General features: G+C 40.6%; 1 protein-coding gene across 1 annotated transcript; it reads right to left on the reverse strand.

Annotated features, from left to right (window-relative positions):
• Positions 1–1,682: 1,682 nt before the first annotated feature.
• Cpr14 (cuticular protein 14) lies at positions 1,683–12,960 on the reverse strand. The gene is made up of 4 exons (XM_076795392.1): positions 12,811–12,960; positions 4,546–4,679; positions 2,819–3,093; positions 1,683–2,092 (listed from the first exon to the last, which is right to left on the reverse strand). The coding sequence occupies exons 1-4, from the start codon at positions 12,823–12,825 to the stop codon at positions 2,088–2,090; spliced, it is 429 nt and encodes a 142-aa protein (XP_076651507.1). The 5' UTR covers positions 12,826–12,960; the 3' UTR covers positions 1,683–2,087.
• Between the last annotated feature and the right edge of the window lie 1,731 nt (positions 12,961–14,691).

Here is a 14,691-nt window from a genome sequence, read left to right on the forward strand (position 1 = left end):
AGATAAAAATAACTTTTCTGAATGTCCACCACAATGTAACCACCAATTTTTTCTTGGAAGCACGACATATTGCTTTTCCGTTTCTAGTACAGAATGTGCTTTGTCCTTAATTCAACAATGCAAACTTAATTCCTTAATGCAAACCGGAGAAAATTCCTTGAACCATGTACTGCATTTAGTATTCTATATTATACTGATTAAGCATAAATAGTAGCATGCACAATTAATATTGCTATTAATTAGAAAGAGCTCGTACACTGTGTTTTTCAATATTCCGAACAAGCACAATGGTTTTGCGAGTTATTCATGCGAAATCAAAACAATATTGTACAATCATGTTTTAGTTATTTCATTTGTCTGTCTCTGAAAAATATTAGAACACTATAAATTCACTTGAACAGTGAATCCAAAAAGTATTTGGACATTAAATTTCCGATTCTAGAGAAATTGTCAATATTTGAACTATGATAATATCGTTAAAAAATATAGTACAGTAATAATTTTGGACTCATTTCAAAACTCGAAGTCTTTAATTTCGTAGAACATCATTCATTGCTTCCTAGGATATTTGTCCATGATGTAGCAAGGGTCCCCTGAAAGCATGAAACAAATTTTTTTCGAATTTTTTTCTCTGAATTATTTTCAAATCGAACTTTTGCAATCATCCAATATTTTAATTCACTTTTAGTCAGCTGTTTAGCACGTCGTTTGCAAAATTACAGCTTTCCGAAAATCTCGCACAGTCAAAGCAAAAAATTTAAATAACGAAACCAAAATCGGCAAGAAAATCCTGGCGATTCACTTGAACTTTTCTGCATCCTTCGAATCTTAATAAAATTTAAAAAAAAACCCCAAGAAAAACAATCAATTTCTAAACTTGGTTCGAGATTAATGTCACATACGACCAGGGATCATAACTGTTATAACCAAAAAGAAAAAAGGTCATGGAATAACAAGTATTTCATCGACTAAAATCGTAATGGCTACAAATAAGGATTACAAGTAATCGAAAATTTTTTCTCTTTTGGTAAATGTTATCGTTGACAGAAATTCATTTCGATCTCTTACAACAGTTATCAATGAGAGAAATTTATTTCGATCATTCATGAGAGTTATCAATGAGAGAAGTTCATTGCGATCGCTCATAACAGTTATTGATGATGGAAATTTGTAATAGTTATTATTAAATAGTACAGCATTCAAATGGTGAAATGCCAATTTTTTGGACACTAATTACTGTTATTTGTAACCAAAAAGTATAAGAACCGATATTTTTTCATCATTTTGCTCTTCGAATTTTTTTCTTTAAACTTTGTGTAGATCATCTTAAATTTCAACAATCGACTTTTTAACTGTTAACTTTGTATAACTGTTATTTTTTCATCGTCATCTTAAATTTCAACAATCAACTTTTTAACTGTTAACTTTGTATAACTGTTATTTTTTCATCGTCATCTTAAATTTCAACAATCAACTTTTTAACTGTTAATTTTGTATAACTGCTATTTTTTCATCGTCATCTTAAATTTCAACAATCAACTTTTTAACCGTTAATTTTGTATAAGTGTTATTTTTGGTCGCCGCACATGATCGATGTTGGACGCGGTGGACATAGCGGGTAAACGAGAGGAATTAGGAAGACGGTTACGGAGACGTCTTTCGGTGAAGGACAATGCAATCTCTTCGGCAAAACGCTTTTATTTATATACAAAAATCACAAGTTAAAGTATACGCAATACATATATATATACTATCGACGCTCGATACGCGTCCTCGGAGCCGCGTTAGCGTCGTCCTTTTTTCGCGTTTTACGTGTGAAAGCAGCGTGCGCGCATGAGCACGATCCTGTCGTAAACTACCGAACAGTGCGCATTACTTTCGTCTATACAGGTAAGATAAAGAATCTCAGAAGTATATAGTTATTATATATCGGCTGGCTCGCGCCTTAAAATTTTTTGTTATGTATAATCCTAGATTAATATACCACACTATATTTATTTTTATGGTTTCATCGGAGGCTTGGGGTCGGTTCTGTCCATGGCAAGCTGGCTCGAAATCAGGTCACGTTTGAGGTATAGTTGGGCTGATTAACCTGCGAAACAGAAATTTCATTATCAGAAGTATCCTTAAGGCTCCATCATCCAAAAGAATTTATAAAACGGAGACGAAATGTTAGCTGATTAAATGATCGCAAAATCTTTGCCACCATTTTCTAGTCGCAATAGTTACGTGAAGGGAAACCTATTTTTTCGGGGGGAAAAACGGATCGGCAGACACAGTAGTTAGAAGATCTATTCAAAAAGTGCACAACTTCTGAAGCGGAATTATTAAATTTCGAACACTTTTGAACATCTTGCGAGTTCAGATATTTTGAAAGCTCGTAGCTCACGTTTAGCTGTTTGTCGGACTATAGTGGATTGAACTACTTTGAGCTGATCTAAACCGTGCCACCTATCACTATCAAAAGCGATATTCGAAGTTTCTGAGCTCAGTTAGAGGATTTGATTCTTCCAGTGGTAAGGAATTTTTCTCTCAATTGTTTTTCAGCAGAATTATTCGAACCCATCCACGAGACTTGTCTATTCGAAAGGAGACCTCGATTCCAACTCGGAGTCATCAAATCCCAAAAAGGTGAGGGTTCAAAAGGAGAAGGGCCAAGGGTGGGGCCCTTACCCCGGAACTATAGAAGGATGTAAACTCCCCATTAGCCCACGAAAAATGTCCAACGTATAAATATGGGCTTGTGCCTTGGGGCTGATAATTACCGAGTGCAGAAGAGTTAGAGAGCAATTGGCTTAGCGATTAAAAGAGGACGAACCTCGGGCAGGTGGTCGTTGACCGCCATCGTCCTCCTCAGGATGAGCCGCGTTCCACTCGAGCGCCCTTTGGATCTCTGGCGGTATTGGTGGTGCCGTTGGGATGTGAGATCCCTGTACTTGGAAACCATTCTCATCCGCTACCCACGAGATGCTCACTTGCTGACCATCCGGCGCCACGTAAGCATCCTGACCCTGCGAGACCACTGGCGTCTCGTTGTCTACCTGCTTCGGCTGGCCTGATTCTTGATGACTGATTCCATTACTCGTCTCGAAGCTGGAAAAAACAATTATTACAATCGAGTAAACGTTTCTTCTCCTACAACTCCCTTCGTCGTATGAGGGTGTCCGTATCGGTACAGTAGAATCAAGGTCGTGCAACGAAAGAGGTAACCAATTGCGTCTCTCCGCTTTCCCACTCCGTGTAAGTGTCAGATCAGGGGAACTGACTCGAATCGAGGGGAATACAGTTACCCCCTCTCTCTGCCAGTACCCGATTGGTCACGTGACCGAGCCGTGGCAGAAGTGTGGGGGAGTAGTGCAAGTGGAAGGGTAGAGTGGGGGGTGACAGAGTTAGCTCGAACAGAACTTTCTTTGAACGGAAACTAACATCGAGTCGAAGAAATGTAGTTGAAAAAGAATATCTTGAAACTGACTGCGACTCCATTCCGTGTCAAACTGACTTAATACGTTTTTACCATTCTAGTTTTAACAGAGTTAGCTCGAACAGAATTTTCTTTGAACGGAAACTAACATCGAGTCGAAGAAATGTAGTTGAAAAAGAATATCTTGAAACTGACTGTGACTCCATTCCGTGTCAAACTGACTTAATACGTTTTTACCATTCTAGTTTTAACAGAGTTAGCTCGAACAGAATTTTCTTTGAACGGAAACTAACATTGAGCCAAACAAAATGTATTTGAAAAAGAATATCTTGAAACTGACTGTGACACCATTCCGTGTCAAACTGACTCAATACGTTTTTACCATTCTAATTCTACATGTTTTGCAATAGTAATCGTTACGCTATGCAAGTATTATTTAAACAAACAGTTACAGTTAGCTGAGTTGAACCTAAATAGCAAATCGAAGCAGTCATTTGGTAACACACTGTGACGAGATACGTTAACAAACGTAAATGCTACATTGAATTTTTTCTCTGCGCTTCTTTTTTTTTCTATTGTTCGGTTTCATCGACCTCCATAAATTTCCATTAAATTCGCGATGAAAATTTGAATGGCAATGGCGAGGGCATTGATTAACAATTCTCCACGCGCTACGAAAGAAAGGGCGACCACGTAATTGAAGGAGAAACATCAATAAAGGTTGAAACACAGTAGCGATTGGTTCAGCCTCCGAATAACAATGTGCTTATGCAGAACAGAGATTACAGTGGGCGAGAATTGTGAATCACGCGAATAAGCCGGTGCCATTGGGCTCGGATACCTATCATTTTCTGTCCATTGTTTTCACCTTGTGTAATTAGTTTGCTTACAGGCTGCTCGCGGCTGATGAATAAAAACAATACGCCGCGATTTGTCGAACAAGAAAATATCCAGCGAACATTTGTAACGTTGCCCTCGACTCCTTTTTCTTTTCCTCCGCATTTTTATTAGGAATTTAACGAAAATGGCGTACAATTCCAATTACTTTTGCAATGGTAGTTGTAGTTTTGCTCTTCTTTGACTGTTTTAATCCGGGGAAAATAAAAATAAGGAAGACAGCTTACTTGTTGACGTAATTGCCATCGAAGTTAACTTCGAGCTGTTGGGATGTGATCACCGCATCTTTGTCAGCGCCACCGGAAGGTCGTTGAGGTGCAGCTAATGATCCTGTCGTACAGAGTACGACCGCCACCAACACCTGGAACCATGTTATTTTACATCAGAAAGGGGAATTGGGAGGTCCGCTGAATATTATGGCACACCTTGCAGAATAGAATCGTTCAAGCAGAAACCGAATTAACCCGAAAACATTTTATGGCGAGCACACATTAAACGCGACGTTACCTCGAAGCGAGAAAAACCAGTTTCGAGATGTCCTGTTCAAAAAGTGTACAGACACAGACAATTGCTAGAACATACCGTGTGTGATTTAATAGTAATTGCAAAAGTGAAATAGCAACAGCAATTTTCAATTTCAAATGGTTACGCGATGTCGAACGATTTGATCTATCGTACCACTCGACAGATAGAAAATGGTTTTTATCTCCCATCGTCGTTTGCATATTCGCATACGCAATGAATATTAATTTCATCGTCTGAATAAGCACGATTACTCATCTTCAATTTATACAGAGTCCGAGGAAAGTAACTAAGAGATTTATGATCTCTTGAGAAGCTTGATTACTAGACTGCGGGTTTTATGCATTTATGACAAAGGGATTACAAGAGACACAAAACTGTGAACAAGGATTATACAATGCAATATTGTCAACTGTAAAATAAAAGTTACGTCATAGGTGATCATTAGGGCTATGGTCCTGGACGGTTTTCTTTGGGAGTACCTTCATTTTCGAAAGTGATGAACAGTTCTAATAAAAAAAAATCTGTTAAACATGAACGTTACTCTCTATCCTTCCGTTATCACTAAACAGTGCAAGACAATTTTTATTTCACTCCTATTTGTTCAGCATCGAGGTAAGTGTGGACATATGATGAATCAAAATGTTCTGTTCCCCCTAAGAATTATTAGAGACAAAGAAAAAAGTCGGCTAGGGGTTGCCAGAAGGAAAAATTGAATTTGGAAATTCTGTAAAGTAATCGAGTTTGGAGGATAGAAGTTTCGGAAGATCCCCGGGCGATCCTCTTTAAGCATTCGAGGTGCAACAATGTCGGCCGTGTTGAACCGTACGGTTCCGCGTGTAGAATTATCTTAATCATAGGGCAACGGTTTAATGAAACGGCAGGCTGCAACGATTCGTCAAGGCCTACGGTGAGTCGCAGCCGAACGAACAACTCCGCCGGAGAATCAAGTGTACGATAGAATCGATGTTGATCTTCAACATCGGGGCGCGGAGCGTGTTATCCGAGGCAATTAGGTTTAATTGGAACGTGAGTTTTTCAACTTGCTCTTTTGTTCCCGTGCACGGAAAAAGAGAGGTAGCGCCTGGGAATACCAGCGGGACAATGGACGCCGACCCCTAACGCCGTTTGCAAAACCTTTCGTTCAAATATTCATAGAATTCGTGAAAGTAACGTCTCGCGATGGCGGCGTGGCATGGCGGCGCTCCGTGTGGAACGTCTCCGCAAAGGGCAAAGCGAAGATGATAATGCCTAGAGACTGCACGACGCGGTTACATCAGTTGCAAATGACATTATGAAATACAGCGTAATGCCGGGACGAAAGTGGTACGCCGTAATGTGACCGTTTTTCGCTGCACGTCCGTGAAACGTGTAATTTCATTCAAGAAACCCCATCACCCGTGAATCTCTGCCCCGCGAAAAATCCGCCCCCGTAAATGTCAGCCCGATCCGATCGCTTTTCGTCGCCATTCCTCCCCGCGAATCGGCTTCTAAGAAAAGTTCACGCGCTAACCACTTAAACGTGACAACTCACGGTTCCGGTCTGGGTCTTTGGAACTGTTTAATTGTTCACATTTTTCACTGCTTTCACGTTCAACTACTTTTAAGTGTGTAATTTGAGATTAAACAACCCAAATGTTCCGAAGAAGTTAAAGAAATTTTACATTTGAAATTATCGTACAATACGGCGGCGAATGTTAGTGTACAGAAATTTTTCGTAAAGGGTTTTTAAAAAAACGAAGAAAAAGTCCTGAAAATGGTAATTTCTTCAGCTTCCCAGATCTCCCGGTAACATTAAATCTACGGACCACTAAGACTTTGATACGATAAAGGACTAGCAGACATTTTTGTGCAAAATCTAAATGGTTCGCATGAATCGCAAGACACAGGAACCAAATAGGAATTTCTTCCTGTTCGGTAACAGTTCCACTAAATCGTAATGCATCGATATCACTAAAATCTTGTTTAAAATTTGCACATATCACTAAATTCTCAGAACAATCCGCCGTTAGAGATTTCACGCGGCGATTATCACTGGCAAACGCATAAAATCCTCGAAAGTAAAGATCCTTGATCTAATCGCGAGAGAGTCGTGCGCGGACAAATCGTTGCAGATCGTGGCAAAGTTTTCGTTCGAATGATCCTGAAGGAAGGTTAGCCGGGAATCGGATCGCGCGAACGCTAACTGCTCAGGGCTTATCTTCTATAAATAGGATTAAATTCGAGCGCGGTATAGTTCCTCGTGTAACGTGTTTCTGACCGCCAATCACGGGGAACGATGCAACGGTGAATAGAACCTTATCCGGGACAAGATTTCATTCCCGTAACAATGTAATCGATATTTCGATTCTCCTTGACCGTATGACCGGATCGCTGGAACAAGCGATCACTTCCTACGTGTCGTGTACCCGCTCGAGACAATGGAAGGTGCAGAAGGCCAAACGACGACGCTCTCGGCTAGGACGAACAAGTCGGAGAAGGAAAGAAGTCTGGCAGAAGAAGATTCTAGCTTCTAGCTGACAGTCGTAACCGTTTTCCCTCTCCTCTTTCTCCGTCGATACGTGTTCTTTCCCATTTCGAGGCGCGAACGATCCACGGATCGTTTTATGCTCCTACGAGCGCGATCCTTATCAGCGAAGGGGAATCATGACCCGTGCGAGAACTGTTCGCTGAAATGCTAATTGATCGCGGCGTGTCCCGCCATTACGGGGACACGACGAAGCTTACGGCGAAATTTCACAAGTGTTGCACGAAATCAACGAAGAAATTACAGTCCCGGTAATGACGCCGCGCGTCCACTTGTCCTTTGGGACGCGCAATAAGACGGATTATGAAAGAGACGCGACGCGACGAGACGCGACGCGTCTTCCTTCATTCATAATGTCAAACGATCACCGGGGATAATCGATCATATTCGTTACCTGACTTTTCGTTCGATTCGACGTCTTAGAAATTCTCCGGCAGTCTCATTGTTTTCCTGTCTACAAGCCAGCGGACTTTTTCTTCGCTTTGCATCATGCCCCACGGTTGCTGACTTATGAATTCGTTGCGGTCACAGTTGCAAAATAGTTTCAGCAAGAACGGGTCGCGGCGTTCTTGCGTTCTACGTGTCATTTGGTTGCGTTAAAAGATGTTCAACTTTAGCCCGCGATCGCGCAAGAAGATGTGCGACAAAATTAGGTAGATACGAAAAGTAAAAATACGAAATAGTAAAAATATTTCGAAAAATTAGATACAATTCACTATTTTCAGCTCGGTGAAATTATTTAAGAAAGAGGTACATGTCTATTGGCTGTAACTGACAAATTTCTGAATAGTATAATATTAGAACAAGAAGAAGAGAAAAGTCGTGCTCGTTGCACGAATGAAAGAGGATATCGATTTGAAAGTGAAAGAAAATTTCAATAACAATTTAACATTGGACTGTCGAGAGGAAAGGGTCGCGCCATTCTTGCGTTCTATGTGTCATTTGATTGCATTAAAAGATGTTCAACGTTAGCCCGCAATCACGTAAGATGTGTGACAAAATTAGGTAGATACGAAAAGTAAAAATACGAAATAGTAAAAATATTTCGAAAAATTAGATACAATTCATTATTTTCAGCTCGGTGAAATTATTTAAGAAAGAGATACATGTCTATTGGCTGTAACTGACAAATTTCTGAATAGTATAATATTCGTATTGGAACAAGAAGAAGAGAAAAGTCGTGCTCGTTGCACGAATGAAAGAGGATATCGATTTGAAAGTGAAAGAAAATTTCAATAACAATTTAACATTGGACTGTCGAGAGGAAAGGCTTCGATTACGTTTCCATGAGTATGCAGCCAATGTACGCACTTTGACGGTGCCGTATACGGCTCTAATCATAAGCTTCGTTTACGCAATGATGTCGAATCAGGCATACCACTGGATTACAAACTTGCAACAAAAATATGTATGATTGCAGTTGCTATCTATGTTTTTTTCTCTTATATAACGATTACTCGGAGCCTCTCGAGTGTCGGAAAATTCTTCGCCATAGAAAACCGTTTTGCGCTTTTCACACTCTTCATCGTAGAAAATAAAATAGTTATTGTACATTCACGTAGAGCTTTAACTCGATAATATTTCAAGCGAAGAAAAAGTGGTCGAGCTATTTTCCATTTAGAAATATTTCAACCACGAACTCTGTATAGTTGCAATCGTAATCATCGGCGGAACATTTCAATTCCCGAGTCTGCAAAAATGTCCGTATTATTATAATGCAAATCGTTTGGAATACGCAAGATATACGGCGCGCTCGATTCGAACGGATTATCGATTCAGGTCAGTTTCATAATTACCGGCGCGTATTGGGCATGGCAGAACAAACGAAACGACGCGAAAAATATGACAATAGGAATCCAGAACGGAACGGGCGTGTGCATACGAAGGTATTCGGGATCCTCGCGATTGTCCTAGCTGCATAAAAAGAAAAAAGGTGTCGACACGAGTGCGCGCGGTGACGCAATCGCCGGCATCGTTCGTCGTAATTGTTATGATAATTCCATTCTTAATTTCACGCCCCGCGTCCTACGTTGCCACCCGGTTCGAATTCTGTTAATTTTGATTTTACGCAATCGCTGCGGCATCGCTAATGAACGTGTTCGAACGCCTCGGCTTTTAATACAGCGCGCAGGAACCGCGCGGATCCGATTCGCGGAGATACGAACGTGAAAAGAACAATGAGGGATCCCATCGTATCGCGCTCATTCAAAAGAATATCGTTCCCTGCAATTTGATTCCGGCCGATCGCCGGGGGAATCTTGAGAAAGCTCGAATTTCCTGCTTTCGAGAGCCGATAGAGGCGAATGGAAATGTCACAAAGCCAATCCCGCCAGCGACGTGACATAACGGTAATAACGATATTCCGTCGACTGGTCGTAGAATTATCCTGGCGCACCGATCCTGCGTAATTTAAATGCTACACGCTCATGGCGAAAGGATGGCCACTCCGACGGCAAATGGCACTTCTTAAAGGCCGGGGACGCGCGCCGAGCAAGCAAACACGAAAACGCCGAAGCCGAGTGACAAAATGCACCGTGCGGCGAGCACTTTCTGTTCGAAAATGTCATCCCGCGACCCGCAAGAAAACCTTCGACGACCAATCGAAATTCGTGCAACCTACTTACACGCCTCTGCAATTTCGACTGTGAAAACTGCGCGACGATCGAAATAGTTCTAAAAAGAATTTTACTGGATTTACAGTCATAGAGAAATGAACGATTTTGTAGTATTTCAAATAGAAAGTACCGTGAATTTTCATTCTTTCGTTGTTCAGTTAGAACAATATTATTATTAGACTGCGGATTTGATGCATTCGTGATGAATATGAGTAGGCCAGAATAAGAATTTTAAAATACTGTTATATCATTTACAACCTACTGCACACACTCGGAAAGAAAATAAATTGATGTTTCACTCCAGTTTGTTGGAATTCAGGTATACACGGTTACCTTGCAACTGAGTAGTGGAGAAAGAACAATTTTTACAGTATTTGAAATTGAATAGGGATAGATTTTCACTCTAGAGCCGAAACAACGTTCGTACGTCAAAGAATTTTTTAGCAACATTGAAACTCCAAAGTACTATACGGCAAATTTGCCCAAGTTATTGCGTGAAACAGGTGATACACAATCCTCCTCGAATTACGTTCGCGCGTTGATTATGTAGAATGTAGTTCGCGACCGATAAGATTTTTCGCAAATTGCGAGGGAGGCAGGTAAATCGGTTAGGCATTATCGGATCGGTAATACAGAGGGGTAATTATCGGCACGCGTAACTTTGTCGCGTTAATATATTCCGTGCGGAGCGTTAAGCACGCGAGCTCAGAACTACGTTAAAAACAATATTCCGCCCATGGCGCGTCGAGTTTCGAATTGTCACGCTGTGCTCTGATGAAAAACGAAAAAAAGAGAAATATTCCGTTAACACGGGGAAAACTCATGTTTCCCATTTATCTCGCGCATTCTGTTTCGGCAAATACGACGCCGCGTTTGCGAGCGTAACGAAACGTTATCGCACGTACGCAGTGCCGATGACATGAGAACGGGAAAAAAGGAGGAACGAAACCGCGGTATTACATGATTGCGGATAAATCGCGGCGCCCGGACATTACATTTCGACGCAACATTTAGTCTTATCGGACGCGACGATTAGATTTAGATGTTTTTAAAGCCGCGAAAAGTCGACAGTTTTATGTATCGCGCGACCTCGTGGTACGCGACGGCACGGGGGAGAAAAAAAAGTGGTATGCGATCCATCTCGGCCAACCATATCCCAAAATCGAAAAATAAAATAAACGAAAAATATACTATTATACTAGGAACGGAGCAAATATTGTGTTTCAACGGACGATGCGAAATGGCTTTTTCACACGGTGCACTCACTTTACTGCGTTAAAAAATTGTCCACTCAAATCAGCATCACCACCATGCGACCGATAACACTGCCACCATGAAATCGGATGTTCAAGTTCCAAACATTTTGCTACGAGTAATTTTGCAAATTTGTACACTGATAGACACAAACAGTGTGCCGGAATAAGTTGGAACGTTGACTATGAAAAGTTAGCAATTTTGTAAATCTCTAGACTGATATATACAGTGTGCCAGAATTGGTTGGAACATTGACTATGAAAAGTTAGCAATTTTGTAAATCTCTGGACTGATAGACACAAACAGTGTGCCGGAATAAGTTGGAACATGGACTACGAAAAATTAATAATTTTGCAAATTTGTACACTGATAGACACAAACAGTGTGCCGGAATAAGTTGGAACATGGACTACGAAAAATTAATAATTTTGCAAATTTGTACACTGATAGACACAAACAGTGTGCCGGAATAAGTTGGAACATGGACTACGAAAAATTAATAATTTTGCAAATTTGTACACTGATAGACACAAACAGTGTGCCAGAATAAGTTGGAACCTGGACTATGAAAAAGTAATAATTTCGCAAATCTCTAAACTAACAAACACAAACAGTGTGCCGGAATAAGTTGAAACATGGACTACGAAAAATTAATAATTTTGCAAATATCTAGACTAACAGACACAAACAGTGTGCCGGAATAAGTTGGAACATTGACTATGAAAAGTTAGCAATTTTGTAAATCTCTGGACTGACATATACAGTGTGCCAGAATAAGTTGGAACATGGGCTACGAAAAATTAATAATTTCGCAAATCTCTGAACTAACAGATACAAACAGTGTGCCAGAATAAGTTGGAACATGGACTACGAAAAATTAATAATTTCGCAAATCTCTGAACTAACAGATACCAACAGTGTGCCAGAATAAGTTGGAACATTGACTATGAAAAGTTAGCAATTTTGTAAATCTCTGGACTGACATATACAGTGAGCCAGAATAAGTTGGAACATGGACTACGAAAAATAAATAATTTCGCAAATCTCTGAACTAACAGATGCAAACAGCGTGCCAGAATAAGTTGGAACCCGGATGATGAAAAATGCATAATTTTGCAAATCTCTAGACTGATATCTACGGTGTCAAGATGGAACACGGACTGCGAAAAGTCGACTATCAGCACGTGGTTGTCACGCGAATCCGTTATCTATCGTAGAGTGTTGCAAACGCATTTATCGAAAGAGAAAATGTATTCGCGTAACGTGCCTAGGGAAACTGTAGGATCTTGAAAGAAAACTGACGATTTTCGTACCAGTGCTGTTTAATCCTATGGTCGAACCCACGTAGACCGTTTGTAGCCGACTAGTTGACAAAGCTAAGGAGCCGCGACGAGAAACGAATTTTTCCGGCATGATCAACGTAAATCAATGATACCGCGGTCGCCTAACACCGACGATAACTCACGGAGCCCGTGCTAACAGCGTTAACTCGCCGAGAACTTGTCTCTCTGGCCGATGAAAGCCAGATCTCGCGGACTACTGTGGCCCGCGTGTCTTACTGACTGAGCACCTACCTTGATAGTGAACATAATCTCTCTGTCACACGGATACCGGCGATGAAGCGGTTAGGATGCAGATGGGTTGGTACTTGTGCTTCTTCGTCAGATGCTTCGGCTCTTTATATACACGACCGCAGCAACGTGATACAGTGAAAGGGGTCATCCCTGCCCTCTTCACAATGCACTTCATCTGACCAGTGCATCTTCGGAAAAATGCTCTCGGATGAATCGCGAATAGAGACTTTTCATCGTCCGTCGGCCAATGGACATCCAGGCGAGTCCAGAGTTTTCCGCAGGACGAATTTCGCCACCCGGAAATGTCCCGGAAATCCACGAAATCTAGGAATCTTATGGAGAGGGACGAAGGCTAGGACGGTGTGTAGGTGGCTCCCGATTATGGCTCGAACGACAGGTTTCCTAAAACAGCTTTCAGCCGGGGCGACAATTAATATGCTTGACAAATTCAAAGGTGAGCAGCATTTTTCGTACGTGTTATTTTTTAGCGAACAGACGCGCGTTGTTCGTATAATATTGGTAACGCGCGGGGTGGATTTTTCTGCGAAAATTCAACGCAGTTATCTCGTTTTTGTGCAGTCTACGAAATTTATGTAGTTATTGTCAGATAGTGGATTTCAAAATGTATAATTGATATACGGAGCAGTAACACGCAAGAAAGATTTAACCTGTGGAGCTTATGAATTTTGTAACAAAACTGAATAGTTAACATTCAAAACTTTGAAGACGTCTGAAGAATTGAAGAATGTTGTTGCACTGTCTCCAGCTTATTAGAATTATTGAAAGCAAAAATAGATGGTTATTTCATTTCTGTTTCCTACAGTTGACCTGGAAAATTTTTATTTTCCACGAAAATCCGCAGTCTAATTATATTATTTATCAGTTTATTCGAACCATTCTATATTTATTTTACATAATGATCCACAGTTTAAATACTATTAAACATTGGCAAATTTAGTTCTTCTCTCAACTATTTTACCAAGTCTGTGTATTTGTAAATTCTTCTTATATTATTCTAGGCATGTCTTTCACCTATTCGATTTAATCGCAAACACATAAAATCCGGAGTCCAATTATTATTAAGAGAACGACAACGCGTCGAAAACTACGGTACGCGTTCATGACACAAATACTCACGGTGTTTGCGTCATATCCTTGACGTTATGGGATTAAAAACGCATAAAACAGCCTAAAAGTTTCTTACTGCGCCATATTTCAAAATCGCAATACAATAATTGCAGATGTTCGAACATTTTTACTTTCACCAAGAAATCTTCCCACAAGTGAGCTTCAGCCACAGACACGAGTACGTCTTATGGAAGTTAACTATCTTCACTAATAATCGTAATTAAATTAGCAACTTAGCAAACGTCTGCACGAGGTTACGGGTCAACTAAAAAGTTATACGCCTAAAGTCCGAATATGCGTGCGGATGTGCACGTGCATGCGCGTGCGGTGCGCAAGTCTGATCTGTATTAATGCATATAATAAACAAGTAAACAATAAAACGTACAATATTCTACGAAAAATGACCAGATCCACGGAGAGCTTTCCAGAACTTACATAATGAACAATTGAATCTGTAATTACAGTGTCTGCGGTAAAAAAAAAAGAAGCATAAACTAACAAATTAGAGAATATTGGAAACAAGGAGGAAACGGAAACAAAGTATACATAACGTTACATTCAATTTAATTTCTATTTTATGCGACAGTCTGCGGCGACGCATCGGTGTAACGAAGAGAGACATAACGAAGGAGAAGCGCGAAGATAATTGGCAGTTCGTGCAAGGTTCTACCGGATATTTGTCTCGAATTTTTTTCAAATCCAATAAAACGCACGGCGATTGAATAGCGAGTCGCATAAAGGGATGCAGTGTCT

Source organism: Halictus rubicundus, chromosome 10, assembly GCF_050948215.1.
Source record: "Halictus rubicundus isolate RS-2024b chromosome 10, iyHalRubi1_principal, whole genome shotgun sequence".
NCBI classification, from domain to species: domain Eukaryota; kingdom Metazoa; phylum Arthropoda; class Insecta; order Hymenoptera; family Halictidae; genus Halictus; species Halictus rubicundus.